Here is a 13000-nt window from a genome sequence, read left to right as displayed (position 1 = left end):
TTAACTAACCTCCTCATTTTTGTGTAGTTCTCCTTTCTGAAATTAAATGCTATAGTGTTGGGCTGCTGTGGTGTTTTCCCCACCACACTGATTTTAATTTAATTATATTATGGTCACTTATATTGTGGTCACTGTTACCAAGGGGTCCAACTATATTCACCTCTTGGACCAGATCCTGTGCTCCAATTAGGACTAAATCAAGAATTGCCTCTCCTCTTGTGGGTTCCAGGACTAGCTGCTCCAGTAAGCAGTCATTTAAGGTGTCAAGAAACTTTATCACTTCATTCCATCCTGAAATGACATGTACCCAGTCTATATGAGGACAGCTGAAATTCCCCATTATTATTATTGAGTTTTTTATTTTAATAATCTCCCTGAGCATTTCACAGCCATTATCACCATCCTGGTCAGCTGGTTGGTAATATATCCTTACTGGTATATTTTTTTTATTAGAGCATAGAATAACTCTGCCTGAATACATTCCTCACCACTGTTACAGCTCGGGTGACCAGAAGCAGAGAAGACTCCATCTTAAGTCAGAGGCTGCATGTTACCTTATTCATTGAGTAGTCAGATTCCCTCAGTGTAGGTTCCGGTGAGTCTATTTGCCAGCTCCTTACGCTGTTTACTTCTTCCTACCAGCAGCATGTCTGCTCTGTGTGTGTTAAACTTGAAGCAAACCTGTCATCCCTCAGTCTATTTCTTCTATATCCTAGGGCATCCTGGTGATGGCTACATCAGAATGTAAAGTTGAGAACAAAAAGGTACACTGATGACATTCAGATTTACAGAGGACACTGGAGTCTGTGGCATCTCTTAATCTCTCTAAGACTTCGTCTATGCTAGAAAATTAGGTCGGTTTAATTATGTCCGTTAGGGGTATGAAAAATCCACACCCCAAGCAGTGTAGTTAAGGTGACCTTAATCCCCATGTAGACAGGGCTAGGTTGATGGAAGAATTCTTCCATCGACCTAGCTACCGCCTCTCATGGAGGTGGATTACCTAAGCCAACAGGAAACTCCCTCCCATCAGCATAGGTAGTGTCTACACTAAAGCCCTGCAGGGGTACAGCTATGCCATTGTAGCATTTTAAGCATACATAAGCCCTTAGTGATCTCATATATGCTGTAAGTCATTTTCTCTGGCCTGCTTAGACCCCTTTGGGGCACTTCAGTAGCATAAATGGGGGTAGAAAATGATAAGATCATAGAATCATAGAATATCAGGGTTGGAAGGGACCTCAGGAGGTCATCTAGTCCAACCCCCTGCTCAAAGCAGGATCAATCCCGAACTAAATCATCCCAGCCAGGGCTTTGTCAAGCCTGACCTTAAAAACCTCTAAGGAAGGAGATTCCACCACCTCCCTAGGTAACCCATTCCAGTGCTTCACCACCCTCCTAATGAAAAAGTTTTTCCTAATATCCAAACTAAACCTCCTCCACTGCAATTTGGGACCATTACTCCTTGTTCTGTCAGATCTCCCAGTTGGGTAGTTATAGAGTAGAGACTATTCTAACTTCCAGTAGGGACTGAACTGGCCCAAGCGTCTATAAAAGTGGCTGAAAGCTACTTTCTCCTGGCACATGACCTTACACTGAGCACAGCTCAGCCAGATCGGGGAGCTGGACCACTGGGGCAAATTCATCCCAGGCATATCAACTTTGCTCCATTGCTCCAATTTCATCTCAGAACCTGACAGTTCTAAACCCTAACATTTCTGGGCCTGATCCAAAGCTAGTGTAAATTGGCATCGCTTCATTTTACTCTTTGTGTAGAAGTAACTATCTTACTCATCATGCTTTCAATTCTGTCACCCCTCTGCCAAGTTATAGCAGATTCTGAGACCTTACAGATAGATTTCCCGTTTGACAGCCTGTAGGTATATTCTTCATGCAACTTTTTTACTTCACTCTACAAGCACCAGTCCTTGAACTGAGGTGGTCACAGACAGTACATCGGCAATCCCCTCTTTTTGGGACCTCAGTCCAAACACCAGTGCTTGGTTCCCAGGGAGCAATTCTGCTTTTGATAAGTGACTCTAATTAGAGAGATTAAGCCAGAGCACAAACTCCCATGCTACCTACCACAACTCCCCAAAAAAATACAAACTTTTTTTTAATGACTGAACAGTGCTCGCATGCTAAGAAAAAGTACTCGGAAAACTATACAGAACAGCACCCTGATGTGACTCCCACCACAATAACATCCTTCATGGTGGTTCATTGTCACCCCTTCATATTTTCAAAAAAGCGACACCTTCAAAATGAAAATAAATGGTGTTGTCTCTATTATGACAGGTTATTTCATAATGTACTTACAATAAGAATTCATTAGCTCAAACAGAATCCTTAAAATACAAGATCACAGGTGTGATGCCAGCTTAGTACATTTCCTTGGGAATGACTGGCTTTCTAATGTTTTCAGAATAGTTTAAAACTATGGCATGTGTTTTGGAAAAAGCTACCATCACGCTTTGCAGAAATCCTTTACATTTGAGAAAATATTCAGAAACCCACTAGCTTTTGTCACAAAATCAAGCTGACCAATTTAACCATTTTTCTCTTCAGTAGGCCACTGAAGAAAAAGAAAGAAGCCTTTCAAAGTGTGCGCGAAGCTCTTCTTTCTTGGAAACCTAGCTCTTATTGCCAGTAAATATGGAGGTGTCTTTTACAAACGTCACAGATGGTGTGGTCAACCTAGCTGAAAGTGGAGCAAGATTTATAAAAATAGAGCAACAAAAGGGATCTATCAACACATCAGCAATAAATTATCTATACGAACATCTCAGCAGAGAAGCTGCTTTGAGGGTTAACAGAATTAGGTTAACCTTTGTCATCTAACCAGTCTTGCTATATCCCACAGGCTGCTGTGACTATACCAGAGGCAGGAAGGAGTGGGGAGAATGAGACTGTACTCTCTTTTTAGGTCTGGTCTTCTTTTAGTTCTGCTGTGTCTTTTCATTGCTGAAGGCAAAAAGGCATCCTCAGGCAAGAACAGCTGTCGAAAAGGAATGATCTCCAAAGTGACAGAGAACCTATATGTCAAGGCAACTACTTTAAAGGCATCTATTCCAGTAAGTTAATCCCATTGGTTGGAAAGATTGTATGTTCATTTTTACTTAGTGACAGATGTTTCTGTGGCATCAGAGTATCTGAGCACCTGGAAATTTTAATAGATTAATCCTCACTAGACTGCCATGAGATCGGACAGTATTGTTAGCCCAGTTTTAAAGATGGGTAAAATGAGGGGCATAGACAGGTTAAATGATTTTCCTGAGACCATGGAGGAAGTGTGTGGCAGAGTTGGGAACAAAACTCAGATCTCCTGACTTCTAGTCCTAAGTATTCATAATTATTATTATTTATTTGCATTCCCATAGCACCTAGGAGCCCCAGCCATGGCCCAGGACCCCATTGTGTTAGGTGCTATACAAACTCAGAACAAAAAGTCCATCTTTCCTCTTTCTGGTCTGAAGGAGAAGGTTAGATGTATACTAATCCGAATTAATATTAATTCATTATTCTTTATAGAAAGATTTCATCAAGAACAGACGATTGTTAAAAAAGACAACCAAAAAGTTGTTTATGGTAAGATCTGGATTCTTTGTTTTCCACTTCTTTACTTTGAGCATTGTTCATTCTGAACGAGGGCGGAGTGGCTGATCAACAGGATGGAGGTCAGTGGAGAATTTGGTGATTTGTGTTTAATTCCGAGAGACAATATTAGACTGAGAACTATAAATTGAAAAACTCCCTACTGAGGGTATGAGTAACACGTTGGCCTATTACCACTGAAAAAGATTCTCTTACACGCCACAGAGCACTGGGGAGTAGGGGGATGGAATGGGAAAGTGAAGGGCTGAGTGACTATAGTGCCAGGTTGGAGCAGTTGGAGGCTCTTTGTCCCTGTATAAGGTAGAGGCTGGCATAATATCTGGGAGGATAATTGGGATGACAGTAGTGGTGTTTGGGCCGGGGGGAAAGACATGCTCAAAGAGGCACTTGCTACACCAGTGAAAACAGTCTAGCAGATGCTCTTCCCCAGTTGTACTTTCCAGGGATAGCTAGTTCATCTGAGAGCCAAGACCACAGTTATGCCCCCAACTTGCCCACATATGGCCTGGTTAGGTGTGTGTATTATGGCAGGAAGGCTAGTGACCTCATATAGCAATCAGGAATCCCAAACAGCTGCATTGAATCCCCCCCACCCCGCCCACATATTGCGCTGAAAGAGGAGAATTGGACTCCTGCCTCCCAGAGAATCCACATAAGGACACCTATAATTTGGCTCAAATAATGTAATACAGGGTTCACTATATTTGCTCCATGTCTATGTTTTCCATTTTAGGACAGAAAATAATAGATTCATTGATTGTACTTTTGTTAATGATCAGTCTCTGGTGTATTTTGCTTTTGGGATAGCACGATATCGCACTGTCTTGGTTGCAAGCTCAAATGGTTGTCCACTGAGATGATAAAGAAATTGACGAAAGGATTGTTATTGCCTGTGCGTTTTATAAATGCTGAATTTGATCAAACTTAAATTTTAGGCCAAATTTGATGTGACGATTTCACACTAAATTAATGTCTGACTTATTTTGTTTTCAGAAAAATTGCAGCGTTCGAGATCAGCTTCTCTCATTCTATGTGAAAAATGTTTTTGGAGGCCTTGGTATTGGAAGTGACAAGGTGTACATAGTTAACGCCTTTCAGACCCTGCAGGAGAACCTAAGCAACTGTGTGAGTATCTTCTTTGAAGCAAAATGAGCCAGGCTATCCCAAGCACCAGAAAAGAACTGGATCATCCCTTTAGCAGGCGGGGTGATTCAGGGTCACAGATCCTTGGGTGAGCACTGGGAGCTCTCTGAGGAGCTCAGAGCATTCCCAGGGCTTCCCAGTTGTGTGGGGGAAAATTTTACTACACCCATTTAGCATATGCCTAAAGCTAGCACTGCTCACCCTCCACCTACTGCTTCCAGGGTGCAGCTACAACCTGAGTACTGAGGCTGCAGTTGGACGGGGGGGGACTTTGAACTCTAGCCAATGCCCCAGCACAACATGCCACAATCTCCTGGAGATTAGATGGAGGTTGTCTTGTGCCGACACAGAAAACACTCTGTGTGAGGGAAGCCTGAAGACAGGGTGTTTTCCCCTCACAGAAGACTCCTATCTCCACTGAGCTCCACAATAACTAGAGATGCTCACACAGCATAATACCTGCTATGTGTTCCTACTTCAGCAAAGTACCTTTAATGAGTGCCTAATTGTTACTCACATTTCTTTAATGCAGCAAAAAAACCAATATTTCCATTTGAAACAGCTGCTCGTGTTTCATGAAAAATAAGACAAGGATCTCAAAGTGTTTTGAGACTGTATCATGAAACTTCTATTATTTACTTTCCTGAGTTTTATTTGTATGAAAACAGGACTTGGTCCTTAGAAATTCATCTCCTCCACCTGCATTTCTCTCATTTGAAATCACAATCCCTTGCCATGTCATAATCTCTTCCAGGATTGCCAGTCACAGTGTCACAAATAGAGGATTCTGATTATAAGTGGCCAAGGTGCTGGAACTAGGTGTGCAGGAGGTGCCACAGCACCCCCAGGCTTGACATGGTTTCCACCATATCCAGGGTTTACAGTTTGGTTCAATGGCTCTCATCACCGCCCCCCCCACTGTACAAATTGTTCCAGCACCCCTGGAAATGACAAGCTGTTTATGTACAGATAAGGAATGAAAGAGGGGAGAAATGTATGACACAAGTTATAGAATCAAAATGTATCTAATTATATCTATTAATAAAAGTATAAGAAGTAGATGTTAGTTTGACATTAATATTTGCAGTACAAAATAATCAGGTATAGAGAAGCCCTTGCAGCATTACAGCTCAACTAAAACACATTCTACATATTTGTACCATGTGAAAACATTAAAATATCAATGGGAAAACCCCCACCAGTACGCAGACTCTATAGTTAAGGACATCCCAGGTTTTTGTATGTTATAGCTTTTTTTAAAAAATATATATATATATATATAGATACACTACATTCATACATACATGCATGAACACCCATTACGTAGTGTGCCCTAATTTGATGTCTTTCACATGTGCAATTTGCCATATTGTATTTAAAATGTAAAGAAATTCCACTGTTTTTTCTGAAAATCAATTATACCATTAAAGGCACCAACACATTCCAAGAAACTCAAACTACCAGCAATGGCTGAATTATGAATATCAATTACTACTAAATAATTGCACTCTTTGCAACCTGTAGTACACTCTAACCTACAAATAACTTGGATCCTGTACTGTATAACTATATAGACAAGATACACTGGGTTTTGTGTTGTAATGCTCATTTAGAGCCAGTGCTTACTAGATAAAAATCTAAATATGTTAGAGTATATATTTCTGGAAATTGACAGGAATTGTACTGAAAAAATATTAATAGAAGGGAGAACTCCTCCTCTCTTTTACTAGAAAAAAAACAGGTATTTGAGAAAAGATTTAATATTAGCTTTCAGAATTTACTATAGGGCAAGATTTCTCATTTTTGTCATTTCAATAGCACTTTAAAAAATAAATGCTATACTGATTTTAAATCAAATACAAAACCATATGCAAGAATAACATAAAATGTGGACAAAGAATAAAACCAAAGAATACTTTACACAAAGTCCTGGATTGCTATAGTGCTTCATCCCCAAATAGCTTAGCAATCTCATGATCCTCTTATTTGCACATCTGTTGCCTCCTTTAGATAAGATATAAATCATAAAAAGGAAAAATGTCTTATGTATAAGATGCTCATAAGAAGGAATTTCTTCCATGTCAACATACTGATCACGGAGGAGTGGCACACAACGATGGTACCACCTTTTGGGAATCAAATTCTTTGGACAACCAAGGCAATAGTAATTCATCATCAAACAAGCATCTTGTATAGTCCCAGGTACTCCAGAAGAATCATATAGCTAAGATAGTTCTGACTTAGTAACATATGATTCCATACTATATATAAAAACTTATATTTTTGACCAAATATTTCTGATATAAAGGCATTGCCAAATAATGTGCTCTATATTATCATTCTGTTTCTTACACCATCAGCTCAAGTCATTGTCCAGTAGGCTATGGGAAATTTTTTCACAAGCCTCTATGTGATTTAAGAGACCAAATCTCACTTTCAAAAGTGACTTAGGTACTGAGGAACCTCATTCCCATTTATTTCAAAGAGATGTGTTCCCCAGTGCCTAAATCTCTTTTGGAAATGGATTTAGGCTCCTATGTCACTTAACGCTTTTGAAAATTTTATCCTATATTTGAACAGTGCCCCCAAGTCCAACAAATTCATTGCATGATTTGAATGGTTGCAATTTAATTTCAGACTCACTAGCAGATCTTACACCACAGCCCAAACATAAATCCACCTAAACATACAGAGAGCTCACTTTCCCAGTAGGTGGAAAGAACAGTGTGTATAATATGTATGAACACTTGGGGCAGAATTATTCTCTAGAAATTATTTTGGGACAGTTCTATGGTAATTCACAGAAGGTCACATTAGAGGATCACAATGGTCCCTTCTGGCTTTGGACTCTATGAATCTATGAACAGTCATTTAAATAAATAAACTCAGTGTGGTCTCTTTTGGATGCATTAGTTCTGTGGCATACTGTATCACTGTTTAAAAGTACAAAGAATCATGACTAATTTGCCTAAAAAAACCCTAAAAAGAAATATTTAAATATTTTGTATAGAAAAGTTATAGCATTATCCATTAAAGTAGCTTTTGTTTACATTTTCACTTTCCAAGGCACCTCTGATAATGGTTAAATGCAATCTAGATTCAGTAGTTTTTTGCTTGATTTGTTTATAAGATATATCAGATCTTGACTTCCTCTTTTGCAGGAGAACTCCTAGAAGGGATGAGGATTAGTGGGACTATGACATCACAAAAGATTTAAACCTGAGTGGAGAGTAGTAGAGCTCTTTAGTCAGAGTGTCCCAATTTTTAAAATAATTTTCAAATCACTTGGAAAACTTCTTTTAAAATGAACATTGCTAGTAAAAGACACTGTCAATGGCTTCACGCTCCTGACTTTGGCAGCTCTGTGATTTGTATATGGGGGTCTTTTTTGTGTGTGTGTGCTCTTTGGGAGAGTGAGTCTCCTCTTAAGTTTCTCTTCTAGTCTGCTGCACAAATTCCAAACCTGGACTCCCTACTTTGCTATCAAGTTAATCCGTCCACATTCTTATTATTTGTATTGTGGTAGCACTCGGAGGTGCCAGTGAGGTTTGGAGTTCCATTGTGCCAGCTGATTTGCAGACACAGCATAAACAACACTCCCTGACCCTAAATTTCAGTTCAGTCAAAGAATTACAGCCAACTCAACAGGGATGGCTCAGTGATCTAAGCATCACACAGGCTCCCTGGAACCATAGGTTCAGGCACCAGCTGCTCAGCTCTTCATCCTTCTAAATAAAGCTCCTGATTTTGCCCTCTTTATGATGAGCAGGACCTTACTCCTGGAACAGGCTCATTCACTATTTAACTCCAGCAGATGAGCCGTTTTGACAGTTTTTTCTGAAGAGTCAAAGGTAGCAAGTCTTTACGTTTGCTTTCTTTCTCTAATGTTGCTGCCAGTGCTCTAGGGCCCCATCTGCTGACTGATGCCATAAAGGTCACTGCAGAAGGCACCGTAAGCTGCAGAAGGGAATTAAAAAACATTCAGAATGATAAAAGCAATATGCTGGACCAGTATCTTACTGAATCCCAATCTTTAGTTTTTACAGTATGGGTTAGACTAAATAAACCCTTTCTCTCCACACCCAGCTTCATTTTGATCCTTCAGGAATTACATAAATCTATTTTTCAGATATCCACATGTGGCTGATCGGACACCACTACTTGACACTTACATCTATGGCTTCCTTGCAAGATTTAGTTACAGGAGAAAATGGTTGTCAGGTTTTATTCTGACAAAACTCCCTGTGACTTCAACGGGAATTGAAAGTTTGCACTTAAAGATTGCAGAATTGGGCTGTTAATTAGCACTAAAAATGGGAAGAACAATCATTAAAAATTCCACACGGAAATGTAAATTAACTTTGTAAGTAGCTTTAAACCCGTTTTAAGTAACCATGTCAGGGAACAGAATTGCACTCACTACTTTGCAGAGGGCTCTTAAAAGAAGGAGGTTCCCAATGTGAGTGGCCCCTTGTACAAGTTTCACTGTTTTATATTTTACAGCTTTCCCGAGTGTGCTGACATATCTTCCAAAAGCTTATATAAACTCACTCATTTACAACAGCAAGTATGACCTAAACGTTGCCACCTTTACATATCTGTATCAGGAGCCCCGAGGAGGCCATATGACAGGCTCTGTTCTTACTTATTATCAGTTGCTTACACTAGACTTCATATTTCAAGTTCTTCTGATTTTCTTCTTGTCCCTTCAGCTACCGTGTGCTCCAACCACTAGAGTAACTACAGCTGTCAAAAAAATAAAGAAAACGTTTGATAAGGTAAAGCTCTGGTAGTTGATTTCAAAGTTGCACTATTTGAAAACATGGCTGACTTCTGCTTCTAACATCTTTCTCTTACTGACAGCTTGGAGAAAAGGGCATCTACAAAGCCATCAGTGAACTTGATATTCTCCTTCACTGGATTCAGACTTACATAGAAACGATCAAATAAAAGTCAAGGAAAATGACACAAGGAAAATGCCACCATCCTGTGCACGCTAATCAAAACAAAAAAGCACTGCAAGTCATCAGAAAGAGGATTATGCAATCAGCCTGTCAGTAATTGTATCACACTGAAAAAGCGGCTTTGGTCCATAACGTCATCAAGGCTGGGGTTTCCAAGAGCGCTCAGACTTGGTCTAACTGTTCCCATTGAAGTCAATGGTGGGAGAAAATTTAGGCCTACCTGGAGCACTTTTGAAAGTTCCACCCAAAGACCATACATTCCAGGAGCAGTACCAGCAAATTAGTACAGTACCATGGCAGCTGACATAGCCCTTGCTAGTACTTCACTCGTTGCTTTGTACTTCGGGATAAAGCGCCATATCTAGTGATTTTAGTTTCAGCACAAGTGGTTCTAATTACCTCACTGGCAACTGTCTTTAAGACTTACTTTTGTGCTTTGTTACAGATGTAGACACTGCTGGTGTGTAATGTTATATATGTAAATGAGACGTTAAGTGTTTGTCGTTACTGTTAATTTAAGGTACTTCATGATGTCTAATAAACATATACCATTGTTAATGACAAAATATCTACCTATTCCTCATGCGTGTTCTTTGAGATGCTGCTAACTATCACTGAAATGACGCAATGCAGAAAGCATATCACAGCATGGAATGCAGAGACGATAAATAAATTAATACAATTACTGATCTGGGAGATTGGGTTTGCAAGGTAAATTTAGCCTAAGTGTAAGTATAATTAAAATGAGGCTAAGGATTTACAATGAATCTTTCATATACTGTATAATTAAGAAAGAGCTCTAGTCTGAAACAGAACTGACTATACATACACCTCTACCTCAATATAACACTATCTTCGGGAGCCAAAAAATCTTACCATGTTATAGGTGAAACCATGTTATAACGGACTTGCTTTGATGCACCAGAGTCCCAGCTCCGCCCCCTCCTAGAGCATTGCTTTACATCTTTATATCCAAATTTGTGTTATATCGGGGGGTGTTATATTGAGGCAGAGGTGTATTTTAAAAAATTCCCACTGGAGACTAATCAGGAATTCAAAATTATTTTAATCCATAGTATAAAGCATATATGTTGGTGTCTGCAAATACATGGTGGTATAGGTTTGCAGCACCAAGCTGCACAGTAACTAACGTTCACACATCACTTTTACTGACCCAGTGACACATAGGGCCACAACTTGCCTTGTGCAGTAATACTCCATAACCCAAGGGTGTGTTTTTTTCTCTTAGGGCAAAGGTCCCCAAACTGTGGGGTGCTCCTGTCATAAATAGATAGCTAAGGGTTAATGTTTCTTTTACCTGTAAAGGGTTAACAAAGGGAACCAAACACCTGACCAGAGGACCAATCAGGAAACTGGATTTTTTCAAAGCAGGGGGGAAATTTGGGGTCTGAGTCTTTTGTCTGTCTCTCAGCTATGAGAAGGTCTTTCTATCTTCTAATCTTCTGTTTCCAAATTGTAAGTACAGGTAGAAAAAAATATAGGCTTTTAGTTGTTGGTTGATTCATGTGTGTAGCTTGCTGGAATGTTTCAAATGGATATCTTTTTTGAATCAGACTGTTTATTCAATTTTTCTTATAAGCAATAGCCCTGTATTGTCACTGATACAGAGATTATGTTCATGTCTTTTTTTTTCTTTTTATATAAAGTTTTCTTTTAAGACTTGTTGAGTTTTTCTCTCTGGGTAGCTAAGGGACATAGGAAGGGGAATGCTCTTCGTGTTAGATCTACTGAGGGTAGCTCTGCAGCACCAGGGAATTGTGGAGGGGAAGAGAGGTAGAATCATTTCTGTTTCCTTGTATTGGGGTTGTCTCTTTGAGGATAGAGGAGACATGCTTCTTGGTATGTGATGTAAAGAGATTGCATCAGTACTCTTAGTAGCCCAGAGGGTAAGGCTGGTGAGAAGAGAGAGGGGGAAGGGAAGGGGTTATTTCCCTTGCGGTAAGACTCAGACCTCTGAGTCTTGGGGTCCCCCAGGGAAAGTTTGGGGGACCAGAGCGAGGCAGGCGCTGTAATTCCTGTCTGGTGGCAGCGAGATAAGATCCAAGCTAATAATTAAGCTTGGAGGTTCATGCTAGGCACCCACATTTTGGACGCTAAGGTTCAGAATTGGGAAAGATGCTTATGATAGCTCCCTCCAGGGGGTCACAGAGGAACATGCAGGGATGGGGCACAGACAAGCCCATAGGAGTGTCGGGTGCAAGGAGGGAGCGCCACAGCTCCGCTCCAGGTCCCGGCTCCGGCTCCTGGTCCTGTGCCCAGGGCTCCATTCCCAGCCCAGTGCCTGGGGTCCCGGCTGCCAGCCTTGGCTCCACTCCTGGCCCCACCCTTAGGGCTGCCCGGGGCGGGGGGAATGGGGAAATTTGCCCCAGGCCCCCACAAGAATATAGTATTCTATAGTATTTCAACTTTTTTTACGGAAGGGGCCCCCAAAATTGCTTGCCCCAGGCCCCCTGAATCCTCTGAGTGGCCCTGCCCACTCTCGCCCCCAGCTGTAACTCCAGCCCAAGCCCCCTTATCCCTGTCCACATCCCCCTGTCCCAGAGCTCCTGGCTCTGGCTCCAGTGGGGACAGGGTTTAAGCTTTAGGGCATTGTGCACTGGAGCCCCAGGGAACCTGACTGCAGGTGCTTCAGTGGCTGTGGAACCTGGCTAGAGGAGGCTCTGCAGGGGAGGTTGTCCTCTGTAGGAGGAGTGGCGCCACACATGGCTGCTGGCCGGAGGAGGCTCTGCAGGAGAGGGTGTCCACTGCAGGAGGAGTGGTGCCGCACATGGCTGCTGCCTTGGGAACAAAGCCCAGGGGAAGGAGCAGCCCTGCGATCCCTGGGACAGTACTGGGGCCAAGTTTGGTGGTGAGGTGGGATGAGATGGGGTGAAGATGGTGCTAAACCCCTGCCCAGAGGGCTGCTGCAAACCTGAGAGCTAGGGCGAGAACAGGCTGGAAATCACTTCCCTCCCCCGACGGACTCCAGTGATGTTTAGAACCAAAGTTGTCTTAATTTTTTTGTTCATACCTTAAATTTTAACTCTTTGGCCTCCCCACTTCTACAAAGGTCCTGGAGCCCTTGCATGCTGCCCCTTATTGAGGCTGGAGCAGAGGGCTCCAATTCACCCTTTACTGAAGACCATTCAGATGTGGTCCATACTGCCTTCCACACAAAACCTTCTTTGTCTTTCACAGTCAGGATTGCTCAGGGACCCACTGCATGGCTGGCTCTACTCTGCCTTCTCAAACAGCACTGCTATATATTATAAAAGCAG

At 41.5% G+C, this 13000-nt stretch overlaps 1 protein-coding gene across 1 annotated transcript; it reads left to right on the top strand.

Moving 5' to 3' along the window:
- Positions 1-2903: 2903 nt before the first annotated feature.
- IL26 (interleukin 26) lies at positions 2904-9708 on the top strand. Its single transcript, XM_032778159.2, has 5 exons — positions 2904-3074; positions 3532-3588; positions 4609-4740; positions 9471-9536; positions 9622-9708. Exons 1-5 carry the CDS (start codon positions 2904-2906, stop codon positions 9706-9708), a joined length of 513 nt encoding a protein of 170 aa, XP_032634050.2.
- The last annotated feature ends 3292 nt before the right edge of the window (positions 9709-13000 follow it).

This window comes from Chelonoidis abingdonii, chromosome 1 (assembly GCF_003597395.2).
Source record: "Chelonoidis abingdonii isolate Lonesome George chromosome 1, CheloAbing_2.0, whole genome shotgun sequence".
NCBI lineage: Eukaryota > Metazoa > Chordata > Testudines > Testudinidae > Chelonoidis > Chelonoidis abingdonii.
Note: the sequence above shows the minus strand (reverse complement) of the source record. Positions and strands in the feature narration are given on the sequence as shown.

What these genes read in the sequence shown, in the direction of transcription:
- IL26 (XM_032778159.2), top strand. Translation starts at nt 2,904, where the DNA reads ATGAGACTGTACTCTCTTTTTAGGTCTGGTCTTCTTTTAGTTCTGCTG. An exon ending in CTTTAAAGGCATCTATTCCA is followed by an intron (nt 3,075 to 3,531) that starts GTAAGTTAATCC and finishes TATTCTTTATAG; the next exon opens with AAAGATTTCATCAAGAACAG. An exon ending in CAACCAAAAAGTTGTTTATG is followed by an intron (nt 3,589 to 4,608) that starts GTAAGATCTGGA and finishes TTTTGTTTTCAG; the next exon opens with AAAAATTGCAGCGTTCGAGA.